At 43.3% G+C, this 24,675-nt stretch overlaps 3 protein-coding genes across 3 annotated transcripts; all 3 read left to right on the top strand.

Annotated features, from left to right (window-relative positions):
* Window positions 1-1,278: 1,278 nt before the first annotated feature.
* On the top strand, window positions 1,279-5,991 carry LOC131587408 (arylacetamide deacetylase-like 4). Its single transcript, XM_058855267.1, has 4 exons — window positions 1,279-1,455; window positions 3,559-3,775; window positions 4,148-4,211; window positions 4,966-5,991. Exons 1-4 carry the CDS (start codon window positions 1,279-1,281, stop codon window positions 5,738-5,740), a joined length of 1,233 nt encoding a protein of 410 aa, XP_058711250.1. The 3' UTR covers window positions 5,741-5,991.
* Window positions 5,992-6,615: 624 nt separating this feature from the next.
* Window positions 6,616-11,271, top strand: LOC131587514 (arylacetamide deacetylase-like 4). Its single transcript, XM_058855450.1, has 5 exons — window positions 6,616-6,631; window positions 7,098-7,210; window positions 8,495-8,699; window positions 9,509-9,572; window positions 10,497-11,271. Exons 1-5 carry the CDS (start codon window positions 6,616-6,618, stop codon window positions 11,269-11,271), a joined length of 1,173 nt encoding a protein of 390 aa, XP_058711433.1.
* Window positions 11,272-12,739: 1,468 nt separating this feature from the next.
* Window positions 12,740-16,775, top strand: LOC131587333 (arylacetamide deacetylase-like 4). Its single transcript, XM_058855069.1, has 4 exons — window positions 12,740-13,186; window positions 14,538-14,754; window positions 14,942-15,005; window positions 15,708-16,775. The coding sequence occupies exons 1-4, from the start codon at window positions 13,025-13,027 to the stop codon at window positions 16,480-16,482; spliced, it is 1,218 nt and encodes a 405-aa protein (XP_058711052.1). The 5' UTR covers window positions 12,740-13,024; the 3' UTR covers window positions 16,483-16,775.
* Window positions 16,776-24,675: the final 7,900 nt, after the last annotated feature.

The following is a 24,675-nucleotide window of genomic DNA, read 5'->3' as shown; positions in this document are numbered from 1 at the left end:
ACTGTAACTACCACACCACATAACTGTGGAAACACAACACAGACTGGAAGCTCACAAACACTGCTGGATGGATTATTTCTTTTCAAATCTGGGCTTTTGCTGATTTTTGAAACAAGATGTCCTTCTACTTCAGAATATTTTAGGATGACCATATGCCCTATTAAAAACACTCAACTCTAGAGAAACAATATGACATTAATTTTTTTATAAAGTTTTGTAACTAAAATGACATGGTACTTTTCCTCCATCACTTATAATTTGACTTTACAGCAACAACAACAATAAAAGAAACCACTTAACAAAGCAAAACCAAGCAAAACCCTAAAAAACAAAACAAAACAACACCCAAAACTCTAAAAAACCCCAAAACAAAACCAAATCCAACCCCCCCACATTGCTACCTAATAAGGTTAGATTTTTACATCTTTTCTTTCCCTGTGAATTTGCAGTTTAAATGTTCTGACATCCTAATTGTTTGAAGAGTTGCACACTTAAGATTCACAATTAATTGATTTGCATCATTTAAAGTACACCTCCTCTACATCAGCACAATCCTACTCCTTAGCAAGAACAAGATAAAGCACTTTGATTTGGAACTCTTTACTCACTGGTTATCTTAAGTCATTCTCAGCTGTACTTATTGCACAAAGAGTTACTGAAAGTTACCTGCAACAAGGTCATCGGATCATGAATCTAAAGTCAGCCTCCTGAGGCTTTTTAGAAATATGTTCTTCTCTTAGAAGAAAACACAAATACTAAAAAGAACTGAGATTTGGGTAATGACAATTTTCTAAGTGCACCTTTCCAAAGAGCACTGGTGACAAACCCTTTGGTCCTTCTGAGTGACAATCACCACACACAAGTTCCCACTCCTGAGGAAACTCTTCAGATGGGTGTTTTACAGTGCCACAAACTCAAACACACGAATACCCTCTGTCCATTTTCCACCTCCAACTGATTTAATACTAATGTAGCTCATTCATAACACTCTTCTGCCAGCTTTCTTGCAAAAATTCCAAAATGCTGCTGCCATAGTTCTGCCAACAAAACAAGGACATTCATTACCTTATCTTTTGTGAAATAACAGGAATGGGGGGTGGCAGGGGAGAAAGTGAGAGAGGGAAAGATACCTGCTAATGTATTTGTAAAAGGGAGGAGAGAGGTTTTTACTGGAGCAAAGAAAGAACAGGAAGATTAGCAAAGAATCAGGAAGTAACAAGACAAACATATATTGGAAAGTCAAATCAAAGACATGTCAGATCAGTGCAGTTCAGCAAAATGGCAGTTGTGCTCACAGTGTTGGTGTTATTCTTAGCTGGATTTCTTGCTGGACTTATATTATTGGTCATAGGGGCAATTAATTTTGACTTTTCCAACTCAGAAATTCCTCCTGGACTGACTCAGCCTGCAAAGCTCCGAATCCTTCATATAATTTTAATATGCACAGCTGTGGTGGTAAGTGAACCTGGTGTGATTTTGGGGGGAAGAATAGCAAACCTGTAGATTTTAAACTTACTACCACGCTAGAAGCCTGCATGGAATTATGTTCCAGAGAGGAGAGCAGGGCATTGCTGCATGTTTTATTGAGCTGAGTGCTGCTAAAGAAACTTTTGCCAGACTTTTCACACTGCACTGCTCTAATCCAGTCTAGCCCAGCTCTTAGGTGGTACCTAAATGCTGCCTTAACACGAGTGTGGGAAAGTCTGTCTGTGCTTCTGCTCTGACTCGAGCTCTCTTAGCAATGATTTGATTTATAATGTTTATCCATGCTGGATCATTTGTATTTCCATTCTTGGTTCAGACTATACTGGATGTCTCTGGGCCATGCTTTCAAGCTTTTCTTGGGCATGAGGATAAGAATTTTCTATTTATTTTGAGTATAAAGTGAGAAGCTGAATATTTCAGAATTGGCCTTAGGAAGGGAGAGTTTCTGTCACAGAAGTGACAAAATTAGGTAATGCTGCCCAAGAGGAGCTGAAGGAACTCTTCTGCCCAAAGCACATTCATGGAACTCCTGCAGCAACTAAGCAGGTTTGTCTGATAGGACTGAGGGGCTCTGGCCAACCCAACTTCTCCAGGTGAAGCAGCCTGTAACAGCGTGGGAAGGTAATCGGTGTTCAAGAGCAGCACTTAACATCTGGCAAGCTCTGCTGACAGAAGAGCTCACTGAATCACAAGTATTTCTATGTAATGACAGGTGTAGAGATGCTCTGATGAGACATGGCATTAGATAGGAGATAACAGAGGGTGTGCATATATTTACTAAATTAATTTAATGGAATATCTGCAAAAATATACAAGCTATTTAAAATTTAAAAAGGAAATAAAGAGAAAAAAAATTTCTGTCAGAAATATTCTACATTACGGTCAACCATAGTAAATTATTCTAGATATGTATTCTCATGCTTTGACTGCACAGAAGCTGCAATTAGAAAGAGATTACTTCACTTAAGTAGCTGGAAAAGCCAGTCCTCTTTTAATCATCAATCCACTGCCCACCATAAACCAGCGCTGTATGCTGCAATGCAAGCAACACAGGGTGAAAGAAAACAAACAAGTTAAATGTGAAAGTTAAAATATTCTTGGTATTGCTCCATTCCTGCTTGGAAAATAGCAAATACATAAGAATAAATCATTTTATCATGTTTTTGTACAACTGGAGGGACTAAAGCTAGTTTCTGTAAAAAATTAAAATCAGTATATTGCAAAATATCTTAGTTTCTTCAAGAAATCTTTCCCCAAGATCAGGCACAGGGAATATTGTAAATAGCTGGAATCGCTGAAAAAAAGGCCTTTTGTAGACAAATATATTGAGAGTCATGACACTACTGACAATCCATGCAAACGTGGCTGTCTAATAAGAAAAATTCATAACAGAACCCTGAGTATTATGAACTTAATCCAAATATTCCTAATGGCCGAAGTACTGACTGGCATGGCTGAACAATGCATTTCAAAACAGAGGCCATGCCTTTTCTTTTATTTACGCAAAGTTATGATGGAGCACTAACTCTGATTTGTATTCATTTTCTGGTGCCAGATATTCTGGCATGAATATCCCTATGGCACAGAGAATGAACAGAAGTTCATTCCTACTAAATATGTCAGGATCTTCTTTTCAGTGCATGGCACACATCAGTGAGACTTGATATAGATCAAAAAGCAATTATCAAACATATTCTTAACTTCGTCAACTCTGCTTTGGGTAAGTGTCTGTACCATGACAATTGGCACCAGAATAATCATCTTTTGCTGTTTTCAAATCATCTGGAGAGGTAAAGGACCTGCTGAGGAAGCAGAGGGATCTTTCCCCAGTCTGTTAATCTTGCATTGCTTGGGGTTCTGCTCTTTGGTTCATGTAACTCTCTCATAACCTCTCCTGATGCTGCTGTTTCTTGTTCACTTGTGTCCTATACTCATACAACTACTCTAGTAGTTTATTACTGCCCTAAAAAGACACGACTTAGGCACTGTGAGTTTACTGTCCACACAGTTCCTTTCCTTTGGAAAATACAAGATCTCCTGAGTGAGCTCTGTGCTCTCTTTGCCTTTGAACAGGGAAGGATTTTGGAAAACATTGGCATCTGCACTCAGGTGAGCTTTGTGCGGTACATGCAAGGAAGAAAGACTCTGGGGGCGGACCCGAAGCTCTTCATTAAGGATCTGTGGTTTGAGAGAGTGCCTGTAAGGATTTACCAGCCTAAGGCTCCATCTGCCAACCAAAGGAGAGGAGTTATGTTCTTTCATGGAGGAGGATGGGTATTTGGAAGCCTTGGTAAGATATGTAACAGAAATAGTTCAGTTAAAGAAATACATTCTTCATAAACAGTAAAGTTGGTTGTTTCTTGATCTGTAGCAGTTGCAAACTTTGAGTATAACCACAGGTTCAATCTCATGATTCTTGCTGCCAGAAGAAGGCATCTGCTGTTGATCACGATTCTTCTTACAGGACAATGATATAAGGGAAAAAAATACTAAAATAGGAAGATGAGGATGAACAAAAGAACTGAGGAGCTTTGTAGGAAGCAGCAGAGAAAAGCAAAGAGCATTTCCTTCTTGCAATTCTTCGACTTCTCCAATAGATAACAACTCTGGAGAAAAAAAATCCACCCCAACCTAAACCCAAACCCCACAAAATGTCTTTCAGAGACCCACGAAGAGCTGTGTCGCTTTATTGCCAGAGAAAGCGAATCTGTGGTTGTGTCCGTGGGGTGAGTCTTTGCTCATGCTGATTTTGAGAGATTATTTCCTGTAGTGTAAATATCACCTCCTGTCCCCTCTGTCATAGCAACAATGTTCCCCAGAGAAATGTCTCTGTGAGACATCTCTAACATGTGATTTACAACTCCATTCTGCTGTTGCTTGGAGCCACTGGAGACTCCCTTGGGCTGCTTTCACTGTCTGATTACATCACAAATTACACTTTGGGATATCTAGTTGGAAAATGAAGTTTTGAATCAATAGTTTCAAATTCCAAACTCAAAACTGATTGTAAAAACAGGTAGTAAGCTGTATGATCTCCTTAACATTATCCAAGGAAAGCCTGCTTGATGCTAAGAGAAGCACAGAGTGAATGACAAGCTAATACATTATCAAAATACAGACATAATGGTTCAGATTACGAGGATATGTAACCTAACTTACATAACAAAGATATAAATCAGAAGTATTGTCATGTGTGTCCAACCCATGAAAAACTGAAGCAGAAAGTAAATGACTGTCAATAAAACCTACATATAATTGGCAGCTGAGTACTCCTGTGTTGTTAAAGACCTAAGAGACATGATAAACACATGACATCATAACAAAATAATCTGCACCGCCTGTATCTTATTGATGGTAATTCTACGGAGACAATGAAAATTCTACGGAAATCAGGGTATTCCTGGTTGCAGGAAAAACAGGATTTTAGCAATACATTAAAAACTTGTATTTCGTTCCCTTCCTCTTGTCTCCGTGTCCCAGGTACCGTTTAGCCCCTGAGCACAAATACCCCGCTGCGTACGAAGACTGTCTGAACGCCACCCAGCACTTCCTGCAGCACCTGGAGCGCTACGGCGTGGATCCTGCCCGCGTCACTGTCTGCGGGGACAGCGCTGGGGGCAACCTGGCAGCTGCTGTGAGCCAGACCCTGGCAGGCAGCTCAGACCTCCCCAGACTCCGTGCTCAGATCCTCATCTACCCAGGCCTTCAGGCCCTGGACTTCAATTTGCCATCCTACCAACAAAACCAGGGAGTCCCTCTGCTCTTCCGGGAACGTGCTGCTTTCTACATGCTGCAGTACCTAAATGGAAATGCAACAAAACTGGAAGAGGTCTTGGAAGGTTCCCATATTCCTATAGATATTAAATTAAAGTATAAAAAGTGGGTGAGTCCCGACAACATCCCTGAGGAATTTAAGGTCAGAGGCTACAAACCACGTGTGCTACTTGATTGTACAACTGAAGTTTATGAGACAGTGAAGAGATTCTGTGAGCCCAACCTGTGCCCTCTGCTGGCTGAAGACACAGTTATCCAGCAGCTGCCAGAATCCTTCATCCTGACCTGCGAGTACGACGTGCTGAGGGACGATGGTTTGTTGTACAAGAAGAGGCTGGAGAACAATGGGGTTCGAGTGACCTGGTACCACCTCAAGGATGGATTCCATGGAGTCATAAACTCATTTAATAGTGCCTGGTTGTCGTTTCCAGCCGGAAAAAGGGGCCTTGATAATATTGTGAATTTTCTAAGAAGCTTATAGCAACATTTTTCTATGCTTCTGTAAGAACTGCCAAATTTCTGTGGTCTTGTATGCTTGTATTACATATAAGAAGTTCATATAGGACAATTTGTTAATAAGTAATAATGCCAGTGTGATTACCATAAAAGACATTTCAAGAATAGCTTCTTTTAATGCTGTTTGAAGCAGTCCATGCACAGTCTGCCTATTTTAATCATCTGTTTGGACTTGATACTTGTACAGTAGAAGTGCTGCTCTCTCAGAACATATAAAAAATGAAATAAAATTTTAAGCCAACATCTGGTCTAACCTGTTTTATTCAATTACAGTCAACAATTTCATTCTTCCTACAAGTTTGTGTTTTGGCAAAGGAGAAAGACACTGACACTACAGTGCTATGATGCACAGCCTGGACTCTGCTACATGTAGCACCTGAGTTTAAGATTCCCAAACTGAAGAAGACTACTGGCTAGGTAACCAGTATTTTATACTCAAAAAAATGAAGTCACATTAGTTAACGTGACTTTTAGAACTGCAACTGTTCCCAACAGAAATACTCTATTGACAGCTTCGTTTAAATTACAATGGGGAAAATACTTTAAAGCGTTTTCTTATGTTTATCAAACATATGGGTATGCTGAAAAACTTGTTCTTGTGCTTGGACAGAACCCTAGAATCACGGAGTGGTTTGGGCTGGAAGGAACATTAAAGCTGATCTCATCCCAACGCCCTGCCGTGGGCAGGGGCTGCTGGTCTAGCCCAGGTTGCTTCAAGCCCCAAATAATCTAACAACAAAATAGGACTGATGCATTTACTTTTGCAGAGTATGTTACTTCTATTTTTCCCCCACCCCTCCCTTGCTCCCATTTTCTTTTCTGAATGTCCTTGTTAAAGGCATGTATTCCAAACTACGTAAAGCATGCCCACAATGCAGGAAGCGAACGTCGTGGCTGCAGATGGATTGCAAGGGATAATTTAATCTCCACATTTGCTGGCTCTCGTCATAGCCTAGAACTTCATTCAGGACTCAGCTCCAGTCTCTGAGCACTCACTGTTATCATCCACAATCCAAGAATTCCGTATTCAATACCAGACTCTATCAGTCCTACAATTACCATAAAGATAAACAGGAAATTAAAGACATTGACTCTTCTCCAATGTGATAAGTTGCTGGCACATTGCACAACATTTCCAAGGACTTTAAAGTGAGCAACACCTGACAGATCTCTTGAAACTGGGTCTGCTCCAGTTACTGTTATCTCAAAAAGCCAAACCACAGATAGGTGTGAAGAAAGCCACCTCTGGGTACCTAAAATGGCATTTTTTTATCTGGTTCCAGTGATACTGCTGGTGATTTTTGTTGCTTCATTCATTGCAGCAATCATAAGAACAATTCAAACTGAGTATGCCAATTGCAGCATCCCTCCTGGAGTGAGCAATCCTGGAAAACTTCGATTTATTGTTGCTGTTTTGATTGTTGCATCTACTCTGGTGAGTAACTCTGCCATGACTTCTGCCAGAAATGTTGTTAGATGTTAATTTTGTTGTATGTGTAAATTCTGTAAAAAGAATTCTGCCAGCTCCATCAAGGCTTAAATGATGGCTTTTCTCTTCTGGAGGCTGACTTGACAGGACAGTTTTTGGAAAATAATTTCTGTTAGACCTCAGTCAGATTTTCCTTATTACATAAGGATTAAGTCAGCCATAAGAGCCTAAGCTTTATCAGCTGAGCTTCCCTAATTAAATTTAAAATTAAATATTTATTAAAAGTGAGATTGCTTTGATTTCCACTTCAGCTAAGCACACATGATATTTTTAGGCCATTCTTGGGCCTTTCCAGTAACATGGAAGGCTGGGTAATGGAAGTACCAGTAATTAAAAAATAGCAGGGAGATGCTATTTAAGAAGACAAAAACAGAAACCCCAGAAACCTTAGAGGGATGAGAGACATTCGGGAGTACTGGCAAGGCCTCCCTCACCAGCTGCCCCTTCACCAATTCCCCTTCACTCACCAGGAGCCTTGTCACCAACTGCCCCTCACCAGGGGCCCGTTCAATGAGTGTCCCTCGCCAAGTGCTCTTCTTCAGGTGCCCCCTCACCATCTGCCCTTCTCCTGCTGCCCCTCACCATTTGCACTCCTCTTGCTGCCCCTCACCATTTTCCCCTCACCATTTCCCATTCTCCTGCTGCCCCTCACCATTTGCACTCCTCCTGCTGCCCCTCACCATTTTCCCCTCACCATTTCCCATTCTCCTGCTGCCCCTCACCATTTTCCCCTCATCATTTCCCATTCTCCTGCTGCCCCTCACCATTTTCCCCTCACCATTTCCCATTCTCCTGCTGCCCCTCACCATTTTCCATTCTCCTGCTGCCCCTCACCATTTTCCCCTCACCATTTCCCATTCTCCTGCTGCCCCTCACCATTTGCCCCTCACCATTTGCCCTTCTCCTGCTGCCCCTCACCATTTTCCCCTCACCATTTCCCATTCTCCTGCTGCCCCTCACCATTTGCCCCTCACCATTTGCCCTTCTCCTGCTGCCCCTCACCATTTGCCCCTCACCATTTCCCATTCTCTTGCTGCCCCTCACCGTTTTCCCCTCACCATTTGCCACTCACTATCTGCCCCTCACTATCTGCCCCTCACCATTTTCCCCTCACTATCTGCCCCTCACTATCTGCCCCTCACGCGGTTCCCGCTCACCGGGTGCGCCCTCAGGGCTGTCCGCGCGCGGTCTCCCCTCAGCTCACCCCGGTTGTCCTCCCTCTCCCAACAGGGCAGGATTTTTGAGAAGCTGGAGCTGTGCAGCAGCTTGGCCGTCAAGCGCTTCGTGTTCTCCGGCTGGAAGCCGGGCCCAGCGCCGGGTGTGCGGCAGGAGGACGCGCGGTTCGGGGGGGTGCCCGTGCGGCTGTACCGGCCCCGCGAGGTGCGCAGCGCCGTGCTGCTGTTCCACGGCGGCGGCTGGATCTTCTGCAGCCTCGGTACGGCCCCGGGCCCGGTTCTGCAGCCTCTGTACGGCCCCGGGCCCGGTTCTGGAGTCTCGGTACAGCCCCGGGCCCGGTTCTGTAGCCTCTGTACGGTCCCGGGCCCGGTTCTGCCGCCACCACGGCACCCCCGGCACCGGCCTTGCAGAGCTGGCCTGACAAGGGTTGCTTCAGCCGCGGCCGACAAAATTCCGGCCTCCACAAAGACGCTGATATAAAACTTTTTCACCTGTTTATATACTTTCAGCAAACAAAGAACTTAATCCTCACTGGTTCTAAATTATTGAAGTTGGTATTCTATCCTCTTTAGTCTTTTTAGTATCTTTTTCCTCTGGTAGGGACTTTCCAACATGCATATACTGAATCTTTTGTTAGCTGCTTCTTTATATTCTGGTTTCTACAAAATGTCCATAAATTCTGCCCTTCTTGTATCCAATTTCAACAATACACACCCTCTCCCAGGCCTTGTTCTTCGAAGCATATCAGGGTTAGTTTGGCAGAATTTTTAGAAGTTTCACTGATTTTCTCAATCAAGTCAACAGTAACAGCCTGTGTAGAGAAAGGTAGCTACATGCTGCCTAAAAGTGATTTAAGGCTAGCACACTGTTTATAATTAATATACTGGTTATGATTAATTAAAATAATTAAAAATTAATTAGAAGAGTTATATAATTTCCAACTGCTGGAAGGCTGAACTTCGGCTGGGCTCTCCCATCCAGTGCTGCAAAGGGAGGCAGCGGTCAGGGGGAGAGAGGAGAGGGATGAGGGAGTTTGTGGGCACCGAAACATCCTTCCATCTGTTTCAGATTCCCATGAAAGGATCTGCCAATACATTGCCAAGGAAAGCAGCTCGCTGGTGGTGTCCGTGGGGTGAGTTACGACCGGCTGCGGCTGCCCCAGAGAAGCCTTTTTGCCTCTTGTCGCTTCTCAGCACTGCAGGGATGTGCAGCTGGTGGGAATGCTCCTCTTCAGGAGCTGGACTCTATGATCCTCATGGGTCCCTTCCAACTCAGCATTTTCTATGATTTTCCCAGGATCCCAGGCATCCAGACAGAATTTCAAGGGTGCTGTTTTAATTTCTCTCCCTGCTCCATCAGGGAGGCTAACATCAACTAACAGTGCAGACACAGCCCACAGTAAGGTCCATGTATCTCCCAACATAGAGACATGCTGGCACCACACAAAACCAAGGAATACTTTCCAGAAGAGAGTTCCATTGTGTTGAGAAATGACCAATAAACCAGCTTGGAAGGTGATGATTCAGTGATCCATTTAAACAGGTGTAATTACCTTCTGAACTTCAAGGAGCTTTCTAACAATAAGAATCAAATGCTAATAAGGAATAATACTACTAATTGGCACTACTAATTAATACTAGTAATATTGAAAAATATAACAGTCCCAGTTATTTAAATAAAGAAAAAATAATTCTAAAACTGAAATATCCTAAGTAAAGATGAGGTGCAGATAGATTAAATTACTTAATCCACAAGCCAGATGCAGTCTACACCAGAAGAGGAAAATTAAGTTACATCACTTAATTTGTGATCAGGACTGCTCTTGGAATATTGCAACTATGCTATGTCCTTGCAGCCCCATCCTATGGCTGTCATTTCTCTGTGATGATTCACTGGACAAATACCTGTTTAGTAGATAAAAATACCTTCATGTTCTGTTTCTTTTCTGAGGGAAAAATTGCTCCAACGCAGGGAAAAACAGGATGCTGTAAAAATTTTGTATTTACACTTATGACATTTCCTTCTGTTACTTTTGCTGTCTCTGTCCGTGTCCCAGGTACCGTTTAGCCCCTGAGCACAAATACCCCGCTGCGTACGAAGACTGTCTGAACGCCACCCAGCACTTCCTGCAGCACCTGGAGCGCTACGGCGTGGATCCTGCCCGCGTCACTGTCTGCGGGGACAGCGCTGGGGGCAACCTGGCAGCTGCTGTGAGCCAGACCCTGGCAGGCAGCTCAGACCTCCCCAGACTCCGTGCTCAGATCCTCATCTACCCAGGCCTTCAGGCCCTGGACTTCAATTTGCCATCCTACCAACAAAACCAGGGAGTCCCTCTGCTCTTCCGGGAACGTGCTGTTTTCTATTCTTTGCAGTACGTACAAGGGGACACATCAAATATGCAAGAGGTCTTGGAGGGCTCTCATATTCCTCCAGACATGAGGCTGAAGTATGGGAAGTGGGTGAGTCCAGACAACATCCCTGAGGAATTTAAAGTTAGGGGCTATAAGCCACACAAGCCCTGTGAATTCAAGCCTGGAGTTTTTGAGAAAGTGAAAAGAATCCGTGAGAACACACTGTGCCCGCTGTTTGCTGAAGATGAAATTATTCAGCAGCTGCCAGAATCCTTCATCCTGACCTGCGAGTACGACGTGCTGAGGGACGATGGTTTGTTGTACAAGAAGAGGCTGGAGGACAACGGGGTTCGAGTGACCTGGTACCACCTCGAGGATGGATTCCATGGAGTCATAAACCTGTTTGAATATTGTGGTTTGTCATTTCCATCTGGGAAAAGGGGATTGGACAGGGTTGTTGAATTTATAAAAGGCCTGTAAAATTAACTCTCTCATTATGCTTCTCCCACTAATGTCTCTGCTTAGGCTGTCACACCTCGGGTATTTCTGGTCAGCAAGAATATACCTTTTGATGTGTAAAATACTAACTCTAATGTCCATGAACTTCAAATTAACACAGATCTTTCCCTTGTGAGACTCCTGAGAGTTTAGTCTTTAAAATTTTTCTATGTGCCTTCTTTTTTTCCAAATTGGCATTTGATTGATTTCTTTTCTTTAATCACTAAATGATTTACTTCTATACAAATGATCTATGTGGAATGATTTGGATTAAATCTTGTTCACTACAGCCAGGTTATTTGTGATGTCCGTCTGATAAGCTCTAAAACATGACTCAATTAGCTAAAAAGTATAAGCTAGGTAGATATTGAGCTGGAGGGAAAACACTGGACAAACAGGCAGAGATTAAGATCTCAGTGAGGAGACTGAGGAAATATTCAATGCATAAGTAGCAGTGCAAGGCCAGAGTTGATGGGGGGACCCCTAGCTGGAGACAAGTAAAGGCTGCTCTGATTTTGAAATAACTGTAGCTGTACAAAATCCTCTTTAATTTTGGAAAGGCTCCGTTACGCCCACTGAGGGAAGGATATAGTGTTGAGAAGAAATGCTGACATCAGGTTTTAGAAAGGCAGGAAGGATCAGTGAAGTGGGCTTTTGGTATGTGTGTGTACTGAAAAGTACAGCTTAAAGAGAGAATATGAAGCAAAATGTTTTCATATTCTTCCAAAGGGTGTCCTCCAGTATTAACTTTTGCAGAATCTGTGCTGTGATTCTGTGCTAGAATCTGTCAATTTGTGCTTTCTCCGTGGCTTGAGTTTTATTTACAGGATGAGACAGTGTTTTCCCTGACAGGATGCTTCATTACACCCTGCTGATGAAAGCAAGAACAGCAGTGAGCACACTCAGAACGGCCAGACTGAGGACATGGAAATGACAGAATTGCTAGGGTTGGGACTGATCTCTGGAGATCACCCAGTGCAATCCCCTGCCAAGGCAGGGTCACCTGCAGCAGGTGACGCAGGAACACATCCAGGTGTACTTGGATGGTCTCCAGAGAGGGAAATTCCTCACCCTCCGTGGGCACTGTCCCAGTGCTCTGTCACCCTCAATGTAAAGAAGTTCTTCGCAATGTTGAGATGAAACTTGCGTTTTAATTTACGCCCATTGCTCCTCATCCTAAGGCAATCCTCAGGAAAAAAAAAAAAAAAAAAAAAAAAAAAAAAAAGGGAAAAAAATCCTTCAGGGCTGAGAAAAACAGCACTTTTTACAAAAACAAATGCCGACTTCCCTTCGATTTCCCCGCGCAAGGGCAGCGCTTCACTGAGCACGGGCAGCCAGCCCTTGATTTGAACAGAGAGCTGCGGGAGCGGCGGGGCAGCGGGAGCGGCACCGGGAGCGGCGGGGCAGCGGCACCGGGAGCGGCGGCGGGAGCGGCAGCGAGAGCGGCGGGCACCGGGAGCGGCGGGAGCTGCGGGGAGCCGCCCGGGGGCGGGGGCCGTGCCAGCCCGGGGCGGCGCCGGGCCCGTCCGTTCCCCGGTACCGCGCGCAGGTCACGCCGGGCCTCCTTGAACCGAGATTACCCGGCCGGCGCCTCCGGCCGCTCCGCGCGGCTCCCCCCGGCCGCCCGCACCATGACCCCTGCGCCGGCTTTGCGGAGCGGCCGCACTCGGCCCGTGACGGGGCCGCGGCTCTGCCGAGCGCTGCCGGGGGAGCCCCGCAGGGCCGCGGCCGGGCCATGGCGCTGCTGCCCGCGCTGCTGCTGCTGCTCCTGCCCCTGGCGGCGCTGGCGGCGGCCGCGGTGCTGCTCGGCCTGCCCGGCTACGACATCCCGCCCGGGGTGAACCAGCCGGCCAAGCTGCGCCTGGTGCTGACCGTGCTGCTCGGCACCGCCGCGCTGGTGAGTGCGGGGCGAGGGGGCGTTCGGGGGGACCCGCGGGCTGGGGGGGCGGCAAACACGGGCAGCCGGGTCCGCGCTGTCCCCGCTGTCCCCGCGGGATGCTGGCGGTGCCGCAGCACGGGGAGGAGATGCGGGGAGCACCCCCGATGGGGTTCTGCCCCGGGGTACCCCCCGATCCGGACACTGCCCCCGATAGCCCCCGGTCGAGGATGCTGTGCCGGACACCCTGGTGCGGACACTGCCCCGGGCACCCCCGGCCGGGCTGCTGCGGGGAGCAGTGCCCATGTCGCGGGCAAACCCCGTTCCCGGTTCGGGAACGTGCTCGTTCGTTCTAGCTAGCGGAGATTGCGACCGGCTGGTGGCAGTCCCGGGTTCCGGGCTGGGCTGGTGTTCTGCCTGGTGAGTGCCCGCACCTCCAGGCGAAATCACCTTGCCCAAGGAAAGCTGCAGCTGCTCCTGCTGCGGCTGACAATTATGGCACACAATCCGGTTAGGGCTCCTTTACTTAATCCCTGGGCTCCCTGTGGCAGCGTTGCATAAACGGCATTAGAGCCCTCCTCAGCTCTGCCTCTGTTACTTGCTGTCTTTGAATGTCTTAAAATCTTCAGTTTTGTCACTCCTTTAGCCACAGACATCACCACTGCTATCACACAGACTTTGTTTTCCTCACACAGATTCTTAAACCATTTACATCCTCTTTAAATTAAATTTACTGACAAAGCTGCCCAGCAATCCTGAATCCCACTAGCAGGTGACTCACTGGGCATTAAAAAGAGGGATCTTGTTCAGCCACAGACAGTGAATGGTAACTGTTTGAGTCCCAGTTTCTTGTTTGTTCACTAATTACATCAAATTTATATTCTAGCTTGCAAGGCCATTGGGAAAGGAAGCAACTTCATTTTGCTCAGTAGATCTGTTGTGAGAATTAAAAGCAGTAACTAACTTGCACAGCATGGCACTTTAGATTTGCAGATTCACTGAGTTTTATGGTCTAACTCATGAATACTAGTTTCAGCAATGAAGAACTGTCTCCACATATGGTATTTTGTTGTTATCAAGTAGAAATGCAGGACAGTGCTGATGATTTAAATATGTACTCCAAGACAACCAGTTGGGCTGACTTTTATAACATTTCTGATGTGACATTACGATGACATTGGATTTGAGTAGTGCAAGTCAATTTTTCTACAGACTGCAGGATGTGAGAACTTGGGAAAATTGTTTTGTTTCCAAATCAGAATTCTGTGTTTCTTTAAAGTTTTCCCCAAATAAGTTTGATGTAAGTACAATGCAGAGTTTTTATACCCTGGCTAACTCCAGACTTTTAAAGATGCTTTAATGTCTTTAACAGGGAAGGATTTTGGAGAAGACTGGGCTTTGCAGCCAAATCACTTTTGGCCGATATGTGCGACAGGGACGGAAACTAGGGTTGGATCCAAAGCTCTTTATCCAGGATCTGCAGTTTAATGAAGTACCTGTGAGGGTTTATCAGCCTAAAGCTACCTCAGATGGGCCAAGGAGAGGCATCCTCTTCTTTCATGGAGGAGGCTGGGTATTTGGAAGCCTTGGTAAGTTCCTGGAGGAACTGTAGTAGTGCTGAAAGAATATTCTCATCTTTTTAGAAGATTGAATTAAAATGTGCTTTCAGTGTGTGATTTGGGATGAAGTCTGAAGCCTTTCTGGAATGGACATTCCTTAGGCTGTCTCAAAACTGAGGGCAATAGTGAAGCACTAACAACAATATTTCTTTTGCAGATACCTATGAAAATGTGTGTCGCTACCTCTCCAGGGAGAGTGACTCGGTAGTTGTATCTGTGCAGTAAGTGAACACTACCCACTTCTGTAGTTGGGGGATTATTGTTGCTGTGGGACCACAGCAGAGCTGCACTGGGGTTGGAGATGTTCTTTTTTTGTCACAGGAATTCCTATGGGATTCAATCAAATTCATTAAGAGAAATAACGGAGTTATTCATTAAGAGTGATAACGGAGATTCCACATCCCTTAAATATTCATGCCCATAGATACTCCTTAAAATATACAAATGGAAATATTTGGCACACTAAGGAAGTCTGTAAAAGCCAATTAAAAACTTAGGTGAAAAAAGTCTTCCTTGTGCTGAACATGTGGACATGTAACAAGATGCTCCAAGCAACTGGGAGCTATGGGAAAAGAAAATAATCACACTGTAACACTCCCATTTTACACCTAGGAAGCAGACCCACAGAATTGTTAAATAATCTTGTCAGGAGTACAGAAGGAGTTTTCACCATCACTAAGAACTGTAAAATTCCTTGTTCAGATCATTAATCAGAGACAATCCTACTTGAGTGAGCCCTTGTGACTGAACTCACCATTTACAGCATTTCTGCAATCCCATATGGGGGAGATGCTGGTTGGGGGCACTGGAGATCTTAACCTAGAGCCAAAGCACCCCAGAATGACAGGGCTGAAGAGCAGCATATGAGACCATTTCCTGGTTACTACTACTGACATTTCCTTCCTCTTGTCTCCGTGTCCCAGGTACCGTTTAGCCCCTGAGCACAAATACCCCGCTGCGTACGAAGACTGTCTGAACGCCACCCAGCACTTCCTGCAGCACCTGGAGCGCTACGGCGTGGATCCTGCCCGCGTCACTGTCTGCGGGGACAGCGCTGGGGGCAACCTGGCAGCTGCTGTGAGCCAGACCCTGGCAGGCAGCTCAGACCTCCCCAGACTCCGTGCTCAGATCCTCATCTACCCAGGCCTTCAGGCACTGGACTTCAATTTGCCATCCTACCAACAAAACCAGGGAGTCCCTCTGCTCTTCCGGGAACGTGCTGCTTTCTTTGCTTTGCTGTACCTCAATGGGGATGCACTGCACATGCAAGAGGTCTTGGAGGGCTCTCATATTCCTCCAGACATGAGGCTGAAGTATAGGAAGTGGGTGAGTCCAGACAACATCCCTGAGGAATTTAAGGTCAGAGGTGTGAAGCCACTTAGGCCCACTGATTTTATAGCTGAAGTTTATGAGACAGTGAAGAGATTCTGTGAGCCCAACCTGTGCCCACTGTTGGCTGAAGACTCTGTTGTTCACCAGCTGCCAGAATCCTTCATCCTGACCTGCGAGTACGACGTGCTGAGGGACGATGGTTTGTTGTACAAGAAGAGGCTGGAGGACAACGGGGTTCGAGTGACCTGGTACCACCTCGAGGATGGATTCCACGGGATCATAAGTCTATATGATTATTGTGGTTTGTCATTTCCATCTGGGAAAAGGGGGTTGGACAGGGTTGTTAACTTCCTAAAAAGCTTATAGTAAACATCTTAGATTCCATGAGTCTGTTCATGCCTCAACGTAGGAAAATATCTTTTTAGGATATTTAATGTCAGGTTATGGGTAGTGAATCAGGGGCAGCCATTAACAATGATAAACAAGGCTCATCAGAACCTCATTCCAGCTGTTAGTTGGAACATGGAATATGCAAACCTTATACAAGCTTGTACCGTGCTGCAAGCCCTTATCTTTAGCTCTGTTAGTAAAGGACAGTTCTTTGAATGGACATCCTGGGATGTTCCACTTTAAAATAAAATATATCTGTGTGAAGAGAAGCTGTGTGTTAGCAGGTGTGTGTGGTGTGAGAATAAAACCCAGCTGACGTTATTGGGTTATAAAATAATAAATATGATGACAGTAAGGAAATGTTATGCTGTGTCAAACGTGTTCTCTGTCACTGGGCACAACAAACAAATGGTTCCATGGCCAACATCACCCGTGTTCCTCAGCACAGAGGCAGAACTGGAGCCCCTTTTTGCCCCAGTTTTAGCACTGGACTACTGAGTAATGTTTCACCCACATAACTTGAAGAACAGTTCCATCAGACAGGGAGGGGAGTGCTGGTGGGACAAACAAATATGATTGCAACACAAAAAGATGGGCAGGATTGGTGGAAAACTGGACTCAAATACTCCACTACAGCTCTTGTTGTAAACTGACTGGGGAAGAGGACAAGGGAAAGATCAGGAGAGAAAGAAGGGGAGGGTCAGGAAGGTGAGGGCAGAAACAGAGCAGGTCAGAACCTCAGCTAGAGCTTCAGCTGGAGTCCAGCCTCAGCTCACAAGAGTAATAAGAGGGAGAAGGATAAGCCTCTTTCTTGGCCTGTATTAATTAATTCTGTTTATGATTTGCCCTTCCTCTCCTTAAGCCAGGCAGAAGCAATGCCCAAGCATAGGTTGCATTGAGGGTTTCACACTGGATATAATATTGGCCAATTAAAAATGGCACTTGGGGCAGTCACTTGAGGCTGCTGTACCACTCACAACTATACAGCAATATAGACAGTAATATTTACCAAGATCATGCAAGAGAGACTTCACTAATCCTTCCAGACTTTAATACTTATTATGACTTGGAGGATCTTTAGTAATCTGGATATTGGTCTCATTTGCTTGTAGAAACATGATCATCTTTGCTAGCAGAGCTGCTCGATAGATTTCATGCCCTGCTTAAGAGCTCAGCAAAATTTTGTCATTAGACTTTTAACTTTGTCAAAACATGCCAGTTAGGTTCAGTATTAGAGCTGTTCAAGCAGATCTTCCTGACTCTGCTAAAATTGCTTCCTTTAGGTTTTTTTTCCTGGAACCAAAAGCCAGAATGTGTTGCAGTCTGCTGCAGCAGAAATAGAACAAAGCAGGATGGGGGAGTGCTGGGGGAGAATGGGAGAAATGGTTCATTCATCCTTTTCAGAGGCTAATTCCCATGGCAGGTGAGGATATTTAACCAAATTAACCAAAGCACAGATCATTTTTCAAGTGCAATGCAGTATCTTTTATTTACACTAAGGAACCAATCCAAAATTTTACAGTGGCTGCTTTTACCCCTTGACTCTACCAGCTGAGGCAAAGAACATGGACTTCTTCTCAAAAAACCACTTGGGACAGAGCTGCTGTGGTTACTGGGCTGCCTCAGCAATGCTGAGTGTTGTGTATCTCTCACATTTACAAACTCAGCAGCATCTCATACAGAACAGCCTCATCTGCTTCCCAGCTCACAGACCAAACAGAAAGGAGAACCACAATGGGGAAATTTGAGGTGAGGAACAGAAAATTCCAGCGTGGGGTTGTGTGTGCCAACATTCCAGGCAACGATGATCTGTGACTAATACTTAAATCCTATTTTATATATCCTTAAACAACTGTGTCTGTGTAAAGGAAGGCACTGTAGCTCTGTGACATCCAAACCAGATCTCCCTTGGAGGTTGGATTCCAGAGGGAATCCTTCCTGAGGCAGGCAACCAGCACACACTGCTTGGGACTCCCTGGATGTTTCCCAGTCTGTGCCTTGGGGGTTACCAGGGCACAGGAGGAAAACCAGGGTGTTCCTCCCACCTGGGACTGGCTATTATGTCTTCAGGGCATTCCCTGGGCTCTAAGAGCAGCTTGCTGGTAAAATAGGATTATTTTAATCAGCACACCTCCAATTCATATAAACAAACTGCACTTAAATGAGGATCAGAACTTATACAACACTTTTCCCACAAGCATCTTCTGCTAGAACGTCCCTTCCACCAAGTATTCCAAGTATTCCACCCCCAAGTATTGTTATCACTCTGTGCCTAGACAGGCAGCTGGAGGGTTGGATATGCAATGCTGCTGCATGAAACCCTTAAGCAGCACAAGGCAATCAGCTTTTCATTTTCAGCCTTCTTAAATGTGTCTGCAAATCCATGATGCAAGTGTTGAAATCACACTGATCACATCTCATGACATACAGATGCAGTTGCTTAAGTTAAGTGGAAACTCACTTGAAATGCAAATATTTTCAGGGATTAAATTATAAGTAACACAAAGACTGACAAAGGTGGGTGATATCAGTGGCAAAAATACAGTCTGGCTCTAAACCACACTAAGCCATCTGAATGCTGTGCACAACAGCATCATGTGCATCTCATTTTGGGGCCTGCCACCGCAGCACTTTTCATCTGTCAGGAAGCAAGAAGCCAAAATTTAGCATCAAGAGTGTGCTGAGAACTGCAATGGACACAGCTACAAGCTGTGCTGCCTCCCCTCTGCAGCTGGAGTTGGCCTGGATTCCTCAGAAATCAGAGTTCCCCATTCTTGGTAGTTCTTGGCATTGATAATTCAGTGAAATGGAACATGGTGCACTGGTCAATATATAGATTTAGAGACAGGAACCTCCTTCTGTTTAAATTCTGGAAATGGATCTTGTGGTGACTTTTGGCTACTTTCTTACCCAGTCAGTGCTTTATTTTTTGGATTAATAAAGTGGATATGTTATTCATACAGCAATCCTTATTCAGCACAGGAAGCATGGAAGGAGAGTGTCCATGAAGAGATTTCTCTCCCCTATCCAATATCAGTTAAAAACAAGGAGAGCTGTGGGATACAACCAACAGGAAAATTTGTGGAGTATTATTATCTTTCTGAATTTTTAAGTAAAAGTTTACCTGTGCTAAGTTTTCCAATATCTATCAGAGAGGCTCTGAATTTGAATTATCTGATTGATAACATGACTGCATCTGTCTGTATCTAACAGTGATTTTTCTCTTCCAGCCAGAGGGTGGACACACATGCCCTGGGAAAAAAAAGATCCATTTTGTCCTTAATCTGCTGTCAAAATAGTACAAACATTCCATATGACAACTGTGGAGTGAAAACACTCAGACCAAAAATTTATTTCTATAATTTCTAACATTTAATCTTGTCTCAGAATAACCTATTCTCTATGGTCGTCTTGAAGACCTGATGAAAAACTGCACTAGAAAGAAGTTGAGTGATGTCCAGTATCTGCCCTATTTCCTGTGAAAGCACAAGAATTTCTGCATTTGCTACTTCTCAGCTGGCACAACCACCTAAAACTCATCATCCCCAACCAGGGATGTCCTCCCCAAAATGTTGGTGGAGACCTGGACTTTGAAGAGGGGCAGAATATCTGCAAATCATCAGGCAACTGGTGAGAGGCAGAGGAGCCAGGGATGCCCCTGTGTAAACTGCTTAGGGTGATCTTAAGCACTGCTTAATTTAGCTTGTTGCTCGTGGGAGCTGCTCCATGCAGAAGGAAGGAGAATTAGGTTATACAGGCAGACAGCTTTAGACCAGTTAGAACAAGTTGCTGGGTTACATCCTGACCTGCAGGACTATTTCAGAAGATATTAAATCACTGAAAACCAATTTTTCATCTCTTAGTTTTTAGTCAATAAATAGTTGCAGTGAAAAAAAAAAAACCACCAACCAAGCCAAAACATGAAACAATTGGGATGGAACTTGAAAGGACATAAAACTCTTAATTGCTTTGCCCTCCGGTTTGTTTTTATATTTTTTTTTTTTCATTTTTGCACAGCTTTCTACGTGTTTCTTTGAAGAAAGAGCAGAAAAGAACCTTGTCTTATTCCATAGCACGTCTGAAACATCTAAGAACAAAGCTAATTTAGGAAGCAGCTGCATGTCCAAGGACAAGGTGAGGCCAGGTTCCTCCCTGAGCAGGAAACAGGGAGACCTTGATTCCCCTTGGCTTTACACAGGGAAAGCACTTAACAGCAGATAAGCTGCAAAGCAAACTACATTAGCTGACCTTGCATTAGCAGAGAGCAAACCTGGAGGAAATAGATCTGGGGAGTCTTTTCACTGCTGGATAGGCCACCCTGAGGCTTTGCTCCTATGCAAGAAGTGCTGGTACAAATCCAAATTCTTATTGCTCCAATATGCAACTTCTGCATTTAAATCACATTTGGCCCAGAGCAGAGATGTGCAAAGCTCAGCTGCTCTTGGTCTGAGGCTCAACAATAAACCTGCAGCAGCTTAAAGGCTTCCATTCAATATATCTGGAATTAATTTAATGCAATTCATTTTTTTAATGCTCCAGATTAGCAATATTATAATTATTTTTAGGAACAGATAAAGCGTATACCATAGTCCTGGCACGGACCAGCCCTTGGCCGTAGTCTGGATGGAGTTTTACCTGGGCAACATTTTAGTCACTGTGATTTAGATTTTCATTTTCAAGGTTGGGTTTTCAAATAAAGGACATTGAGGACTCAGACGTGCAGAGCAACAGTGGCACCTATTGGGAAAGGGACTGAGACACCCAAAACCATCTGGGGACAGCCCCCAGCTGAATGCAGGCACCAGAAAGCAGCGTCCTTGATGAGATCTCTCAGAGATGCAAGAGCCCTGGTAATTAAATAAGCATTATATGGGTTTTTTTAGGCTTCAAAGCCCCGGGGAGATCAAAGGCAATTAGAAAAAAATGCAAGCAAAATAGGTGAAAGTCACTGAATCACAGTTAGCTATTAGTGCTGTGCTATTAAACACATTCTCTTGGAAAAACATCTCTGAGATAATCCATAAAGAATAAATTACAGTGGAGTGAAAATTGGTGGGTACAGAAATTCTTGTATCCACCAGGAAGTCCTCCATATTAATTTTATTGCCAATATAGCTATTAAAAGTGAATTGTTTGGTTTGTTCCCATCTGCTGATATTTTTTGTGACAGCACCAATCAGGCATGCACCTCTCTAGCACAACACAGCACAGATAATATCTAGAATACAGCTTAGAAAATTATACAAAGGTAACCTTAATTTCACACAACTCGAATCAGTTTGCTTTCAAATCTGCTCATCAATTATTTATAATTATTCAATATTTATAACAAATGAAACATTTATGTTTATCATCTACTGCGCTTTTAAAAGCAAAGCTCACATATGGAAAAAATGAGTGGCTTGATGTGCAGGGAATTACTGAGATGCACAAGAACCACCTATGAAATTTGTATGAAAACATTAATTCCAAAACCCAAGAGCTGCCCTGCCACAAGAATGATCTGTTTTTATTGAGCCATTTACAATTAAATCTGCAAGCACAACACCCGGGGAGCCCGAGGTAACCTGGTGAAATTTATTCTGGTGGAGAGCTCCTTAAACAGGAGGATGCACCAGGCAGGTCAGATGGGATTGGTGATACCCAGCCCTAAAATATCTCCAAAATATTTCCTTTCAGCTGTTTTCACCTGGAAATTTCCACCTTCCTGACAGGTGCTCAGCCCAGCTCCAGCTGAACTCCTGAATGAATCCAGGCCTGAGCTCAGTGGTGGTGGAGCCAAACACCAACCAGCCCAAAACGAAACCTGAATGTATCTTTATCTCAAATATTCCACACAACAAAATTTCAGACTGAATATCTCTGATAATTAAGGTTTTCCCCTTCTTTTTTTTCCCTACAAAATGTGGCTGACCTAAATTATTCCAGACAAAACCTCCCAAAACCCCTGAGCCACAGCTGAAAGCAACGCTGCAAACACATGGCTGCTCCAAGAATATATCATTTATATTTCCAAGAATATCTGATTTAAATTTCCAAGAATATTTCATTTTTATTTCAAAGAATATATTATTTCTATTTCCAAGAATATTTAATTTATATTCCCAATAATATTTAATTTATATTTCCAAGAATATTTCATTTATATTTCAAAGAATATCTCATTTATATTTCCAAGAATATCTCATTTATATTTTCTTTCTGACCATTGTCAATGGGTCACAATCCCAGGTTCTGGGCCTGCCTGTCTGCTTTGTGCCCACAGGTAAAGGTAAATATAGACATGATTGTTCCCAAATTCTGCTTTTGGCAGAAGTCAATTGAGGTAGGAATGGCAGATAAAACTGAAAGACTCCTACACCCATAGCTTAGAGACACTAATTCTTGCTGTTTAATCAGTGACAAGAATTCTGTGCTGGAGGTTCCCTAAATTATAAATACCCTTTTTATGTCTAGCACAAAACTCATTCGAATATTCAGAAATTACAGGGACTTTTATTCATGATAAACCCACTGAAATAGAGGTTATTTTGCCTGTGCTTCAAGAACACATAAATCTGAAAGAATTAAGATGTTCACAGCTGCTGCAGAAGAGAGGTGAGAAAATCTGAAATTTCGTCATTGCAAGTCTGCAATAACTCAGAAATCCATTTTTAGTAAATAAAACTTTCAGCCAAGTCATGAAAATGTACAACAGAAATTCTGGGCTGTAATATGTTCATTTTTCACAAAGAGAAGTTGTTAATTAAGAGAATAACATGATATTATATATATATATATATATAATATATCATATCATATATCATATATCATATATCATATATCATATATCATATATCATATATCATGTGTTATATAGTTAGTAACTGATTTAACAACCCAGGCTTTGTCTCTATGTTACCAGTTAAAAAAATTAAAAAAAAAAAGAAGTTAAGCAGCGAAAAGTATTCTAAAGGTTTTATTCTAATTCTCCTTATTCTTATATATTATTATATTTATATTATTAATAATATATATAAATATTATATAGTATATAGAAATATATAATATATAATATAAATATATAATATATAATATACAAATATTACTATATATAATTATATATATATATTATTCTTATTAATAAAGTTTCTTTATACCTTTTAAAGTTTAAGCCTGTTTTAGCCTCCTCCTAATCCATATCTCACAACGAAAAATAAGTGCACTAATAATTTTATCCACCACATTCTTTAGTACATTAATCCACCACATTTAGTACATTAATCAAGAAACTCAAATCAGCAAATCTAAACCACTACACAGAGTAAGGCCCTGCTGATTCACCTGAACTAAGAGTGGATGAACTTCCCCATCGTGACACTTTCTGTGCAGAAACTTCTTACTAATTTATACATCACAGCCATATTTCATCACAGACATATTTCATTTATTTTCACTTATCTCCAAGAGCAGCTGAAAGCAACAAAATTGTTCCAGCACATCCTGAGCCCGGTTTGTGCCATGAGCAGACTCTGATGAAGACATTCTCTCAGTTCTTTCCTTTTTTCTTGCTTTCTTATGATTTAGAACTTACACAAGTTCAAAAGGCTCTTTGAGGGACATTTACTTCACAAAGGAATAAGTTTGGAGGACTGAAGATGTGGTGCAGAATGGAATTATATTTTTTATATCTAACTCTGATGTAACTCTTGAGCTTGTTGGTGCAGAGAAGAACTGCCCTGACAGGGTATAATGGACATAATTTTATAGTTGCAGTGATGGGGGCATTGGCTCTGGGTAGAGAAGGACCCAAGTTCTATTTAACAATGACCCATAAGGAAATTGTTACATAAATACAAAAGTACTTGTTTGGGAGCAATAATGTTTGTTAAGAAGGGAAAAAAATCTCTGGGCACAGTCATTTCAGAGGGAGTTGCTCTTTTTTGGTCACTTATATAAGAATATATATTATAGAATATAGAAATACTCTTATTCTTTCAATTGCAAGAACCCCTGAGGACTGAATCCAAGAAACAGATCCCAGAAATTTTGTTCCCAGTTTTCAGGTGGAAGCTGGGCTGGCTGTAAACACCCAGAGAGCTCCCAAACCTCCCAGCTCTTCAATATTCCATCAGCACTTTAAAAACCACCCTGAACAAGCCAGTCGACTTCTTTAAAATAAGAACTGGC

This window comes from Poecile atricapillus, chromosome 22 (assembly GCF_030490865.1).
Source record: "Poecile atricapillus isolate bPoeAtr1 chromosome 22, bPoeAtr1.hap1, whole genome shotgun sequence".
Classification (NCBI taxonomy): domain Eukaryota; kingdom Metazoa; phylum Chordata; class Aves; order Passeriformes; family Paridae; genus Poecile; species Poecile atricapillus.
This window is presented reverse-complemented; position numbering and strand designations above follow the sequence as displayed.